The following is a 15,138-nucleotide window of genomic DNA, read 5'->3' on the forward strand; positions in this document are numbered from 1 at the left end:
AGGGGTCCTCGTTTTCTTTATTTAAGTATGCAGTCCAGTGCAGGGCTTGAACTCACAATGCTGAGATCAAGACCTGAGCTGAGATCAAGAGTCAGACGCTTCACCAACTGAGCCACTCAGGCGCCCCTTTGATGATGTTTTTTGAAGTATACAAATATTTTCAAGTTTTTCATTTTGGTAAAGTCCAATTTGTCTTTTTCTTTTGTTTCTTGTGCTTTGGGTGTCCTATTGCCTAATACAAGGTGGAAAAGATTTAACACACGTTTTCATCTAAGAGTTTTATAGTTTTAGCTTACATTAGATCTTTATTTTATTTTTAATTAACATTTTTATATATGGTATGAGGTAGGCATCTAAATTTATTACTTTCTTTTGCATGTTTTCCAATTATTCCTGATTATCTTTTTAACAGGATCTCTGAAGATATTTCTTTTTTCATTCCTAATATTGTTAATTTGTGACTTTTTAAAATCTCACTTAGTCTTGTGAAGTGTTTATTGATTTGGGGATGTTGTTAATTGTATTAGTCTTTCTAAATAATTAGCTTTTTGCTTTATTGACCTTCCCTATTACATGTTTTTTATTTAATTGTATTTTATTTTACTTAATGCATTATATTATTTACCTTCATCTGCTTTGTGTTTATCTTGCTGTTTTGAGCTATTCTTGAGATAAATGATTCATTATAAGCATTCAGTTTTAACTTTTTAAAAATATTTTTCTTATTTATTTATTAGGGAGACAGAGAGCATGAGAGGAGAGAGATGAGCGGGAGAAGCAGACTCCCTGCTGGGCAGGGAGCCTGATGTGGGATTCAGTCCTGGGACTCCAGGATCATGACCTGAGCCAAAGGCAGTCGCCCAACCAACTGAGCCACCCAGATGCCCTCAGCTTTAACTTTTAACTAATGTATGCATCTAAGACTAAAATTTTCCTCTAAGCTTGGCTTTAGCTGCATTCCACATTATTTTCATTATAATCCAATTAAAAATATTTTCCAGTTCCCATTGTAGTATCTTCCTTGTCCATTGGCTTATCTGGAGGTATATTTTTAAATTCAATATTTGCATGCTATATCTTTTTCCAATCTGTTCTCAACTTACCTGTATCCTTGTTTAGATGTGCCTCTTGGAAACAGTATATAGCTGTTTTTTTTTTTTAATCCATTCTAAAATTTCTCCCCCATTTTATTAGTGTATTCTGTCCATTTGTATCTAATGTAGTGGATAAGATGTTGGCTTAAATCTAGCATGTCACTATGTGCCTTCTATTTGTTCCATCAGCGATATTTCCTTTTCTTTCCTTTTTGCCTTCTTTGAAATCATTATTTTTTAATTATACAGTTTTACCCTTTTCAATGACTTTGGAAGTTACACCTCACCTTGTTTTAATTTCATTTTTAGGTTTTCTCTAGAGTTTCAAAATGTATCCCTGACTTTTCAAATCCTAATTTTTAAGATTTTACTTATTTATTTGAGAGAGAGAGAGAGAGAGCATACGCAGGAGAAGCAGCAGAGGGAGAGGGAGAAGTAGGCTCCCCACTAAGCGGAAAGCCCTATGCAGGGCTCCATCCCAGGACCCTGAGATCATGACCTGAGCCAAGGGCAGATGCTTAACTGATCAAGCCACCCAGGTGCCCATGGAAGGGACTTCTTACAGAGAGTTCAGTAGCGGACATTGTCTTTGGGAGAACCAGAGGATCAGGTTGAATGCCACTCAGCCAGGAGCAACAGCAGACAGAGATTCCTTCCCTGATAGTGAGAGAAACCTTCACGGTCTACATATTGTTTGGTAGCTCAGACCTGACACTGCAGATAAGCTAGAATCTGCACCTGAGCTGTCCCCCGAGTACCGCCTGTCACCACCATTGTGTCCATTCTCGACACACGGCTCTTTCCATCATGTGAGGCACACTCCTTGGCAGAACGTAGCCACACGTGGAACCCAATAGCAGTGGAGTAGGGCTCAGCAGGAGAGAAAAGCATGTTAGAAAGGCTGGGAAAGCTGTGAAGCAAGCCAATCCTCAGACTTGACGTCTCTGCTTTGCAACCTGACGCTTATGAGAGCAGCCATCTTCCTGAGCACTTCCCTCTCTGGGTGTGTCTTTCTGGGGCTCTCTTTCCCATTCTTTGGAGGACGTCTCACACAGAGTATAAGGGATCGCAGACTTGGTTGAAAAAGCAGGACCCTCTGTACTCAATAACAATGTGGATGCCATTGGAACCATTTCCCCTTTAGGCCTTTATTAGGAAGCAAAACCAGTGGGGGAGGAGTCACCTGAGCAGGAAAAAGAACCAAAAGAGACAAAGCCTCCAACATGTAGGGGCCCAAGGGGCTATGGGAAACTGATTTTGGGAAGAAGGAGCTATTCTATTTCCCACTTCCTCCATTGCCATGTGCAAAAAGTGTGTCCTAGAAAGGCTGATGTTGTCCCATATGTGGGTGTCCCCTTACACACAGGCTGTTAGGAAACCAGATGGTCTCGTGGCATTCCTTGAACGGTGGTCACAGATATATTCTCAGGGGTCAGCAACTTTTCTATAAGAAGTAAAAATTTGAGAGTTTCTAGGCCTATAATCAAAAGAAATAGGAGACATCTAAATCACCCTATAGGGATGCCTGGGTGACTCAGTCGTTTAAACGTCTGCCTTCCAGTCAGGTCATGATCCCAGGGTCCTGAGATCGAGTCCTACATTGGGCTCCCTGCTCTGTGCAGAGCCTGCTTCTCCCTCTGCCTCTGCCTCTCTCCTGCCCTCTCATGAATAAATAAATAAAATGTTTAAAAAATATAAATCACCCTATAGCTTAATATTCTCATACATTATTCTGTTTCTAAATTATGAAACATTTGATAATACAAATAGATATATTCATACAACATACATGTTAGTAATGAGCTATAAAAAATGAAATAAACACATGTGAACATACCATCCAAATTATGAGCCAGAACATCATCAGTATCATTGAACTTGGCCACCTGCTCCTCCTTGTCTTGTTCTCCTACGTTGAAGCAAAATATACAATGGAGACCAAACTTGAAAATGCTCGGAGCAGACAAAACTGTGCAAGCCACGTAAGCAAAACTAGATCCAGCTCATTTCATGAACATAAGTGCAAAAACATGTTATTCTTGTAAATGTCTCTGATAATCATCAAAGACATTTAAGCCCATTTCCTAAAATGGTATGAAATAATCACTTTGAACCCACCCTCTTGCCATCTAAAAACCCCCATTGTGACCACCAATCATCATCAAGGTAAAACAAGTTCCGCATTTTCACTTTGCTAAACTCTTACTAAATACTGTTTTACTGAGCTGCTTTTAACTGTTGCTCTTCTGGATTGTTGGCACCTGCCACCCCTACACGCCCCCGTCCCAAAACAACCAACCACTCTCCTAAACCGGTTTTAGATCTACTTACTTTGTAAAGTTTTACCACAACCTCTGTGGTTATTTAGTTTGGGTCATTCACCTTGAAAAACTTCAAAAAAATGTAAGATACCTACACATTCTTCTGGAACTTTCTTTTACCTTAAAACGGTGTTCCTAAGATTTATCCGTGTAGATAAATGGCCCCTGTCGTGCCTTCATTTGCAGTTCTGTATTGGACCACATCGTGTGAATCGTCCACAAAGCCTCTGTCCTCCCTCCCGTAGGGTCGCCAGGGGCCATGTCTTGCCTCGCTGTTAGGAATTACGCTGCCTCCAACGTGTGTGTGTGTCTTGTAAAACACTCGTGTCTAGGTTTGTCTAGGGCAGGCCTCAGGAGTGGAATGGATGCATTGGAAGGTACATGAATCTTCAACTTTACAGGAGAGTGTTAAACACTTTTCCACGGTGGCCATACTGCTTCTTATCATCTTCGGGCTACTGGAAGCCAAAAGACTCACCTGAGTTCGCACAGATGAGAAATGGAAGGAAGCCAGCACTGGGACCCAGGTCCGACTCCCAAGGCCAAGGTCACTCCCTCACTTAATTGGTCTAATTAACCACTGAATCAAAAGTCATGGCTAACACAACACGCCAGGCAGGGGCCGGTGCACTTTTTATTTTTAAGTGACTTATAGAAAGCCTATGAGGCAGGCACTGTTGGCACTCTGCCCATTCAGAGGAAGGAACAGAGAGGAAAAGGTTACAAACTTGCCCAAGGGCACCAGGAGCTGGGATTGGAACCAGGCAGTGGAGCCGTGGCGGCTGTGTTCTTAGGTATCATGGTAGGGCCCCTGAAGAAGCGAAAAGCTCTAGGTCATGGGCCACGCGCTTGAGATCACAGGCTACTGGAGGAACTGCAAGCTGGTCATTCGTTCATCCGTCTGTCCATCCATCCAGCCAGCCAGCCAGCACCTACCACAATCTAGCATCTGGGCTGTATTTGGAATACAAATGTCAATGAGACAGGCCCAGCCGCCACCCGCAGGGTGGGTGAAACAGACAAACGGTCACACAAACATAAGAACATGGTAGGTAAAAGTAAAGCCTAATTCAGATTCTTCTCCAAAGAAATAATGACCTGCCGTTTAAGCTGAGACATAAAGTATCCGTAAAAGTTAGCCTAGGGAAGTGTGTGTCTAGGCGTGTGCGCGCGTGGGGGTGCACAGAGGGGCAGGGGAGTGGGCCGGGCAGAAGGAACAAAAATGCGAAGGCTGGGAGACAGGGAAACTGACAGGAGAAGCAGGGGAAGAAGAGCGCAGGGGCTCGTGCTGGGCCTTGCAGAGCGCATTCAAGAGTTTCAAATTTTGTCCTCAGGAAAGAGAAGGGCACCCTTCAAGATCCACTGGGGGGAGGGCTCCTTGTACTTGGGAGCTGAAGGTGTGTGTGTTGGGGGCGGTGGGGGACAGGACAAGGGAAGGGCCTGGCCTTGGCCTCTGCGAGCGTGGGAGCTATGGAAAGGGAGGGGAGCAGGTTTGGGAGATCAGCTGGAAAGCCCAGCTGTGGGTGCACCCGGCCTGAGCAGCCCCTGTGACATCCGTGTGGAGACCTCACGAAGGCAGTCGGGTGTGTGAGGCTGGAGCTCAGAGGACACAAGGCCTGGCCGTCGGGACACAGCAGGCGTGGAAAGGAGTGGGTGGAGGAGTAGTGCCCTGAGGAGAGGTCGCCTGAAAAGCCCAGAGACAGGAGGTGCTGTGAGGGCCAAGGAGCAGCGGGGCCCACCACCCCTCACCCCAACCAACTCCTCAGTCTTCCATTCCTTTGAGTCAGAAATTGAGCTCATCCTAGGCTGGAGTCATCTGGGTGAAGTCAGAGACCCTGAAACACTCGAGTTGGGCTCAAGAACCAGACTTCCAGACTTCCTGCACACCGGTTGGCTCCTGACCCCCCAGCCAGGCGCTGTGAGGAGCAGCAGCACACCCCCCCTCACTGTAGGCAGTGAGCGTGGCATCAAAGAGCCTGGGATGAGGCCACGGCAGGCCCACAGAGGGGGAAGCCAGAGACCAGAGAGGTGCTGATGGGTGCCGGAGCTGGGGACACCTGGGGTGCCCCTCAAGGCCGCGGAGGGACAGCACCTGAACTGCAGCTGCGGTGTGTGTGGGGGGAGCAGCGGCGAGGGGGCGTGGGCAAGGCCTGGGGAGGCAGGGACACCCCAACGCTGCTGGGAACGTGCTCGGGGCCTCACAGCCAGCCTCCAGGGCGGTGGCGCTGGCAGCAGGCCCGCTGTCTGAGGAGGGCACTGGTGTGGAAGCATTTTAATGTTTTTTAAATACATAATCCAGGATTAGATGCCCATTCACATGACCTTTGTCCGTTCTTGCCTAGAGCACTGCAGCAGGAGTTAATAAATACAGGAAGAAGCCGAGAGGCGGGCAGTTTGGGCAAAGGCTCTTCGGGAAGAGCTTCCCTCCGAGCAGGGAGCTTTATGCTCCATAGTGGGGGTGGTGAGCGTCCCATTTGCCCCAGACACTCCTGGCTTCCCTCTGCTAACAGCCCCCCAATTCCCCTCTGAAAGTCCTAGCTAGGACGCGAAGTTAGACAGTCACAGTCATTACCCGTAATGTTCGCCATGGCCCGGCGACGAAGCTGCAGCCCGGTGCTGTTTTCTGCAATAGCTTCTCAGAATCGTCCAAAACCTTGGGCCCAAGCCACCTGTCCTGTTTCAAGCAAAGCGTGTGGCAGTGGTTCTCAGGCTGTGACCCCAGACTGGCAGCATTGGCCTCACCTGGGAACTTGTCTGAAATGCACCTTCCCAGGCCCTCCAGCTGCTCATGGGTCCACACCCAGCAGGCTGCTTCATAAGCCACCCCCGGGGCGGGGGAGAACTCCCACGTGCCCATCTGTTGTTCCAGGAAGAATGTGCTAATGGGGGGGAGGCAGGGGAGGCTGGGAAGACACCTGTTAGGGGCAGAGCCTGGGGTCCTGCCCCAACATTTGTCACCATCTAGCTGGGGCTTTTCCTAGTGCCTCATGACTCAGTTTCCTCATCTGGCAATTGGACAGGACAGCACGTCCCTTGCCTGCATCATAGAGCTAGTGGAAAAATCAATACAATGCTACAGACAATTCTCCCAAGTCTAAGCGCCAGACAAGTTTATTAATGCTGCTTCTCAGCTGCACGTCCCCACCCCATCTTGAATGACCCAAGAAGGCCAAGAGCATACATGGCCTTTAGGTCAGAGCTTTTCACCTTGGGAACTGGGGACAGGTTCAGGGGGTCCTAGAACCTTCTATGATTGAGTGCAAAACTGAGTGGCAAGGTGCACAGTCTGAAGAAGCCATCTGGATCCCCTGAAGGTAACAGCTATGGACTGCAGTGGGCCCGAATCCCCCTCCCGCACCTGTGGCCCGTGACTGTTAAGATGGCGGTCCTGAAAAAGGCAGCACAATGGCACCAGGGGTTAGCGACCCAAAGGGCCGTGGTCCGTCCCCCCCAGGGGTTTTCCACATTTGCTAATGAGTAATCGAGCATGCTTCACCTGGCCGATTTCCCTCTGCCTACAGGAGGCGGGGCGGGGCGACCTAGCATTCACTCCGTACCAGCAGCTTCACCTACAGCATCTCCACGAACCCTCACCATCCTGCCGGGATGTAGTTTTTGTTCTGCCTTAAAAATGCAACCACTGGACTGGGAAGAGTGGTGACTTGCCTAGGGAGGGTGGGAGCTGGGAGTTGGGCCCAGGCATTTGTGATGTGATATGACCTGCTGTCACAGGTCAAACAGGGGAAGGAGAAGGGGACTCAGAGTCATATGGTGGTGATGCTAAACAATGGAAAACTCACCGTCTTATTTTAGTAAAAGGCTTCAAGTGGATTGGTGCCCTCGGTGTCCTGCACGTGTTCCTCCTAAGTCCACGCTCCGGTCAGCTGCCAGGCGGCCCCCTCCCTCCAACCCCTTCCCCAAGGTCCAGCCGGCTTCCAGCAGCAGCCCCTGAGCTGAGTTCCCAGAAGCTCACCTTTTCTCTGCTCAGGCAGCCCACCTGGGTCTTTATGCCCAACCCTTCACTCCACGCTGCAAGGTGGCAGCTCCCGATAGCAGGTGGGACACTCCCCCTAGAGAAGGACTTGACATCGAGAAGACTCCCTTGAAGGAGCCCCCTCAGATTCTTTATGAATGTGTCCCCTTCTGGGGTTGGGGAGACAGGATAAGCTATCTATAGCGTCCGGGGAGGAAAAAGCTTCAGTGCAAGAAACTGAATTAAGTTTCATTTATTCTAGGGCAAACTCAAAAGGGTTTTTTTTTGTTTTGTTTTCTTTTTTAGCAAATCCTAGCACATTATTAACAAAAAAAATCTGTACATTTGCCATGATACACTTGAAAGTGAAACAAATAAGATATAAATACAGATATGGATGTAACATGAAAAGCCCCCAAAAAACAAAAACAAAACCCAAAAAACCCAACCTGGGGGTGTGGGGACCATGCGTGTGAACACAGCGCTGACAAAACTATTATGGTGGCTGAGAGTTTTCCGAGCGTTGTTTTCATTTCCAAACATCACTGTTAGCAAAGTCCTGGTGGGATTCTACAAAGTTCTTATTTGCTGTTAATGTGTAGTATTATGCTCGATAAATAAAGGGCGGCAGGGAAAGAAAAAGACTGATGAGACCACAATCGGTTGCCTCACCTGCACAGGGGAGAAGCCGGTGGGGCCACAGAGAGGCAGTCCCGGGCCGTCCGCGCCGGTCCAGCGAAGCACACACAGTGTACTCGGAGGAAGCTGGTGCCCACCGCAGCCGCAGCCTGCGGGCCGCACCGTGGGAAGAAGCGGGAGCCAGGAGGGATGCCAGCCCCAGCGGGAGGGAGGCTCGGGTGGGCTCTTCGGGGTCCTGGACGGTCCAGTAAACAGGGGCAGCAAACACAGTTTTGCAGTTTTGGGTGCTTTGCTCTGTGTGGTGTTTCAGCCCAAAACGAGGCCTGCAGGGAGGGAGGGTGAGGCAGCGGCTGCTGTCCGGGCTTCGGAGGGCGGAGTCGGTGCGGCTCCCTCCCTGTGAGGTGGTGGCGGCGGCATGCGAGTCTCCCCGGCCACGCCAGCAGCTTTGACTGAGGCCAAGAGACCTGTCCATGATTGCATCTCTAGGTGGGGGGACTGAATCGGGCAAGTGACATTCAAGGCTAGCCCTTTGTGAGTACTAGGAGGACATTCGGCAATGTTCAAGGTTCTTCCCAACCGCAGGCGGCGGGGCCTGGGAGACCGGGGAGTCAGAGATTTCAAGGAGGAAGGCCTTTCCAAACCCATCAGGTGTGAAAGAACTCATAAATAACCTCGCCGGAATGCACGTTTCTAAGACAGAGGAGTGATCAAAAGGTGCCCTGACTCACTTGTCGATTGTAAAAAGGAAATCCCATTAGTGAAATATTAACAGGCGGTATTTATCAATGAAAGTAAGGCCTGGTCCTGCTATGTTCTGAGCCAAAAGTCAGTCAATATTCAACCACTTAAAATGCACCCCTGAAGTTCCTTCAACAGCAGCAGTGGGGTACTTCCCTCCATGTGCGAGAGACCCCTACACATACACATACACACACACACACACACACACACACACACACACACACACACACACACACGCTTTCTCTCTGTGAAGGCACCCTGGCTTCACTGTTCCTGGACCTTCATTTTCAGTGCCTAGCTCCAAATTATCTAAAATAAATTCTGAATGAAACTGAGTTTATGTGTGCTACAGTGTCACAACTTCCAACACAAGGCCACAGGACCAGAGCAGGGGAATGTCTAGGGATGTCCGTGATGACCCCACATGGTCTCTGTTCTCAGTGGTGCTGGCTGCAGGGGATTCAGCATCGGAACAGTGAACGCCTCATGAAAAAAATACCAGAGTAGGCATTTTTTGGAGGGAAAAACCAGTTCCATTTGGACAGAGGATAGAAGTCTTTGTAATGGCATCAAGGATTTCCATTTGGCTTTGAGAATTTTACTGAAAATGGATTTAACCAGATTCCAAGTCTAGAGCTCCTTTTACTGGAGCAATCACACCCTTAAGAGAATATTTTCAGAAGGGTAGTTTCTCTGATAATTTCTCACTGGAGAAAAGGAAACAGACTTTAAAACTGGGTTTTAAAGTCTGTTTTTCTGCAATTTGCCAGCCGCTAAATTACTTTATCCTTAAACAAGGATTATTTCAACAGATGAGCAAGGAAGTACTTATATTCATAAAATTTAAAAAAAAAAAAAAGATTCTGATACTTGGCTTCTCTGGACTTTTCTTTGCTCTTACTCCTAAATTAAACCGAGAAGGCAAAACTGGGATGACAGAGTCGCCCTTTACCAGACGGACGGAGAACGCTTCAGAACTGAGCAGCCTCGGCAGAGGCTGCCGGGGAGAAACTGAGATGGCGCTAAATCCAAAGATCCAAACCACCAAGCACCAGGGTCAAGGCGGAGACTGTTAACATGGTGTCTCCCCAAGAGCTGAGGAGCGGAACACACACACACACACACACACACACACCCCTTCTCTTGTACCTTCCACGCTTCATGAAATGCCACGTTAGGCACCCATGATGGCTGCTACAGATTTACTCTGATTTTTGAGTTTGGATTGAAACAGAAGAAAGATTTCAACTGGAAGCTCCGGGTGGGGATAGTGAGAGTGGAGTGTTCGGAGGGGCGGGGAGCCCGTCCTGGAAGGAGCCTGCGGAGGGGGCCCTGGGCCTCCAGTCTAGATCGTGTACAAGCAAAATCCCACGTGGTTGTTACAAGACTGTCTTCAGGCTTTTCTCTTTTTCTTGCCAAGACTGGACTCACATTCTTAGTAGGTCTCACAGTACAACTCAAAGACGTATGACCCTGTCCTGGCGTCACAGGCCGTATCCAGAAGGAAGTAAGCGAGGATGAGAGAGAAGCACAAATTAACATACCCTCCTCCAATGTTATTAACTAAGAGAAAATGCTACTTTCTACCAAGTATTGGCTAGAGAGCTCTGATATTTTTGAAACTGCGCGGTTTTGTGATCTCAGCCGACTGTACAAGACGTGTTCACGTATGGCTCTTTTCTTATTCCATTTGCTTTGTATGAAGATTGTAATACAGGCCTTGCTTCCTTTACATTCAATACCAGTAAGATTCTACACAAAAGCTGAAAGGGACCAAAATACTGATTGTAATAAATATTTGCGGGCCTCCTTGTACTGACTGGGCAGCCGATGAGGGGGAGGGTCGGGGAGGGTCTCTGAGAGGCGCCACCGATTGCTTCTAGGGCTACACGAAGAGACTGTGGTGCTGTATTAGCTGTGTGTGGATACGTCGGAGGAGGAGCTGCTGTTGCTGTTCGTGGTTTGGGCCCTCTTTATATATAAGTTTAGTAGCTTCATCTGCAAAGAGAAGACACAAACGCATTAGCGGGAGGAAAGCAATCAGAGAGCAGACAACGAAAAAACCCAGGTGACGATAAGAAAGCAGCATGTTATGGGCACCTGCGTGGTTCAGCTGGTTGTCTGCCTTTGGCCTGGATCATAGATCCCAGGTCCTGGATCCCCTGCTTGGGGGGTGGGGAGGTGGTACTCTGCTTCTCTCTCTGCCCCTTTCCCCGCTCATGCTCGTGCTCTCTCTCATAAATAAATAAATATCTTAAAAAAAAAAAAAGACAAAAACAGTGTGTTCCATTTACTTAGGGCCTGTGACTCCTGCAGCGCACGTCAGCCGGGGGTGAGGGCCCAGACGTGGAGGTCAGGATCTAGAGAAGAACGAGTGGCAATGGGTTCTCAGGAACAGAATGAAAGGTGCTAACCAGGTGGGCCACAAGGGCTCCAGGGAGACAGGTATGTGAAGGGCAAAGGCACACGTTCCGGGGTGACTGCGGCCAAGGGCCGCACGCAGCTGTCAGGGAAAGCAGGGCACAGGCCCGTGCTCCTTGGGGACAGGGTAGGCTAAACAAGGCTACGGGTCAAGTCTTCTGACCTTCGCACCTTTGCCGAAGCTGCTCCTTTTGCACGCACACCTCCTCTCTCCACCCCCATCTCGGCTTCCTCAAGTCCACTGTGGTGCTGTGACATCTGAGACCAACCCCAAAGGCTGCATCCACCAAGCCTACCCTCATCCACTCACTGGGATGCCCCCAACCCTTTTTTCCAAGTCCTGTGGCGTGGGCACTGCACTCTGCCTCAGCCCATGCCGCCCCGAGCTGCAGTCAGCGAAGCCCTCACTTGCCACTTCCAGCAAGACGAGACCTCCCTGACGCCAATGCTGTGTCATTAAACCACAGCACCTCGGCTGTGCACGGGGCTTCCCAACGCAAGGGGCTTCCATAACCAGATCTCATCTGCTCTTAACACAGGCCCACTAGGACCCTACAAATATGTAGAACAGTGTAAAACATGGTAGGTTCTTAAATGCTTCTTGAAGGCTACTAAGTTAGTATGTTATATGGACCATCTCTGTGATCATATGAAGAACAAAAAGAAACAAGTATCTGTGGAAATGGAATGCCCAGAAAAAATGCACGTAACACACAACTTGTAAGACTGAGGGAATTATGGGATATTTCCTATCCACAGCTCTTTACCTGTCTTGCTCTAAACAGGCCACGATGCTGGTCTTCAGGGGACCCAGGAGGAGAGGCTCAGTGTGGACTGCACAAGAAAGTGGGCCCCCAGTGACAACCAGGCACCAGGACAGCAACTGTGCGGAGCTCCTAGGGGAGAATAAGTCTCCCAACATATCACTCAAAGGGAGTCAGCAGTGCATCTGAGGCCCCCTGCTTTTACTCCACAGTCCAGCCCTGGGCTTTCCACACACCAGCACCTGCAGGACTGCCTTAGCCTTTGTAACTGAGCCAAGTACGGCACAGTTTGCTTTTCCTTCCGCACCCCTTAAAATCTTAAACATTTTGTTTTATTGAAAGATTTTATTTGGGAGAGAGAGAGAATGTGCACGAGTTGTGGGGGCGGGGGAGAGAATCTCAAGCAGACTCCCTGCTGAGTGCAGAGCTGACTAGGGGCTCGATCCTGAGAACCTGAGATCGTGACCCAAGCGGAAACCAACAGCCAGACACCCAACCGACTGAGCCATCCAGGCGCCCCATGAGGGCAGTACCATCGTTTTACACAGGGATTCTAATGTTCTAAGTGATACAGTCATGGCCGACCAGGTTCAAGGGAAACCCTAGTCATCAAACAAAGCGGCAGCCTGAGGCTCAACAGATCCAGCAGAGTTCTAGAACCAACTCCACCATTAACTAGTTGTGTGACTTCAGGCAAAACATTTTCTGAACATCAACTTCCCCTCCTGCAAAATGAGGAAGGAGCTCATAAAGATCCTTCGAGGGGGGCAGCAAAGGGGTTCAAATGAAAAGGCTGGGGTTCACTTGCTCCATGAGCTGCTACAAGTTCAAACTGTAGACTGCTATAACCTGAGGGTGTCAGATGTGATCCCCACAGCAACTGCTAAGAAAAAAGCTGCAGAATATACACAGACAGAAACGAGAACAGAAACGTTCCAGTACACAAAGCAAACACAAAAGAAGATAGTAATGCAGAAAAGCAAAGGACAAAAACAGCTCTATAGCATATAGAAAACATATGCCCAGATGACAGAAGTCTCTCCTCCCCAGGAGTTGCTTCCAGTGGAGATGGTGAGACTCTTCCGTGAAAAGAGAGACTGGCAGGATGGGTGAGAAAAACATGGTCCCACTCTATGCTGTCTATAAGAGACTCACTTTAGGGAAGATACAATGAGGCTGAACGTGAAAGGCTGGAAAAAGCCAGCCCACGTGAACCATAATTGAGCATGCAGGGATGGCTGTGCTAATCATATTGGGCAAAATAGACTTTAAATCAAAAAAGTTTACAAGGGACCAAGAAAGTCCTTATATTCATAAAAGGTCAATACACCAAGAAGATACACCAAATACAGACATTTCAGTGTATAGTAACATGCCAGCAGAATGTCAGAAGAAAACACTGACAGAACTGAAGGGAGAAAGAGTTTTACAGTAACAGTGGGAAACTTCAGGATTCCATTCTTAATAATGGGGAGAGCAACCAGAAGGAAGACAAGGAAACCAAAGACCTGCACACTATGACGAACCAAGTGGATCTAACAGACACATCTAGAATATGCTACGCAACAACAGAATACACATCCTTCTCAAGTGCACACGGTCCGTGCTCCAGAATGGGTTGTGTGTCAGGCCACAAATTAGGTCTCAATAGATTTACAAAGACAGATCCCATAGAGAGTGTCTTCTCAGACCACAACTGGATGAAGTGAAAAGTCAGTCAATGGAAAGAAAACAGAAAAATTCACGAATTTGGGGAAACCAAACAACATACTGGTAAACAGCCAATGGGTCAACAAAGAAATCACACGGAAAATTAGAAGAGATCTTGAGACAAATGAAAATGAAAACACAACATACCCAAACTTAAAGGATGCAGCACATGCAGCGCAAAGAAGGAAAGGTATAGCTGCAAATGCTTAGATTAAAACAGAAGGAAGGGGGATGCCTGGGTGGCTCAGTTGGTTAAGCGGCTGCCTTCGGCTTGGGTCATGATCCCAGTGTCCTGGGATCAAGTCCCACATCGGGCTCCTTGCTCGGTGGGGAGCCTGCTTCTCTCTCTGCCTCTGCCTACCACTCTGCTTGTCCTCACTCTCTCTCCCTCTGACAAATAAATAAATAAAATCTTTAAAAAAACAAAACAAAAACAGAAGGAAGACCCCAAGGCAATGACCTAACTTTACATCTTAAGGAAGTAGAAAGAGAAGAATAAATTAAGCCGAGAAAGAAGGAAATAATAAAGATTAGGACAGAGATAAAGAAAATAGAAAAACTGAGAAAAATCAATGAAACCAAAAGTTAGTTTTTAGAAAAGATAAACAAAATTAACACATCTTTACTTTAGCTCAGTTACCTAAAAAAAAAGGAGACTCAAATTACTAACATCACAAACGAAATGTGGGACATTACAACTAACTCTATAGAAATAAAAAAGATCAGGGCGCCTGGGTGGCTCAGTCAGTTAGGTGTCTGCCTTCGGCTCAGGTCATGCTCTCAGAGTCCTGGGATTGAGTCCTGCATTGGGCTCCTTGCTCAGCAGGAGTCTGCTTCTCCCTCTGCCTCTCCCTCCACTTGTTCTCTCTTTTTCTTTCTCTCAAATAAATACATAAAATCTTTTTTAAAAAAAGATTTTATTTACTTATTTGACAGAGAGAGAGAGAGATCACAAGTAGATAGGCAGAGACAGAGGGAGAAGCAGGCTCCCCGCTGAGCAGAGAGCCCGATTCGGGGCTCAATCCCAGGACCCTGGTATCATGACCTGAGCCGAAGGCAGAGGCTTAACCCACTGAGTCACCCAGGTGCCCTAAATACGTAAAATCTTAAAAAAAGAAAGAAGAAGATTGTAAAAGAATGCTACAAAATAAACGTAGACCAACAAATCAGACAACCCAGATGAGATGGACACATTCCTCAAAACATCAAGCCTACCAAGACTGAATCATGAAGAAAGAGAAAATGCAAACAGATCTGTAATTAGTGAGGAGATCAAATCAGGAATAAAAAATCTCCTAGGTGGCATCGGCCCTGCGGCAGACATGGAGATGCACCTCTCTGTAAAGATCCTGACGGTAAGGCTGTCATTCTTGAGGTCGAGCCTAGTGACACCCCTGAGAACGTTAAAACTAAAATCCACAAGGAGGACATCTTGCCCGACCAGCAGCATCTGATTTTTGTGAGCAAACAGCTGG

The 15,138-nt window shown here is 47.8% G+C and overlaps 1 protein-coding gene across 1 annotated transcript in view; it reads right to left on the reverse strand.

Moving 5' to 3' along the window:
- Positions 1-7,626: 7,626 nt before the first annotated feature.
- Positions 7,627-15,138, reverse strand: part of LOC111143330 (CLIP-associating protein 1-like) — a 54,750-nt gene continuing 47,238 nt past the window's right edge. The window contains exon 11 of the mRNA XM_022497006.1: positions 7,627-10,766. Coding sequence (XP_022352714.1) covers positions 10,680-10,766 — 87 coding nt within the window. The 3' untranslated portion in view covers positions 7,627-10,679. The remainder of the gene's footprint in view (positions 10,767-15,138) is intronic.

This window comes from Enhydra lutris, unplaced genomic scaffold, assembly GCF_002288905.1.
Source record: "Enhydra lutris kenyoni isolate GAN:26980312 unplaced genomic scaffold, ASM228890v2 scaffoldscaffold1, whole genome shotgun sequence".
NCBI classification, from domain to species: domain Eukaryota; kingdom Metazoa; phylum Chordata; class Mammalia; order Carnivora; family Mustelidae; genus Enhydra; species Enhydra lutris.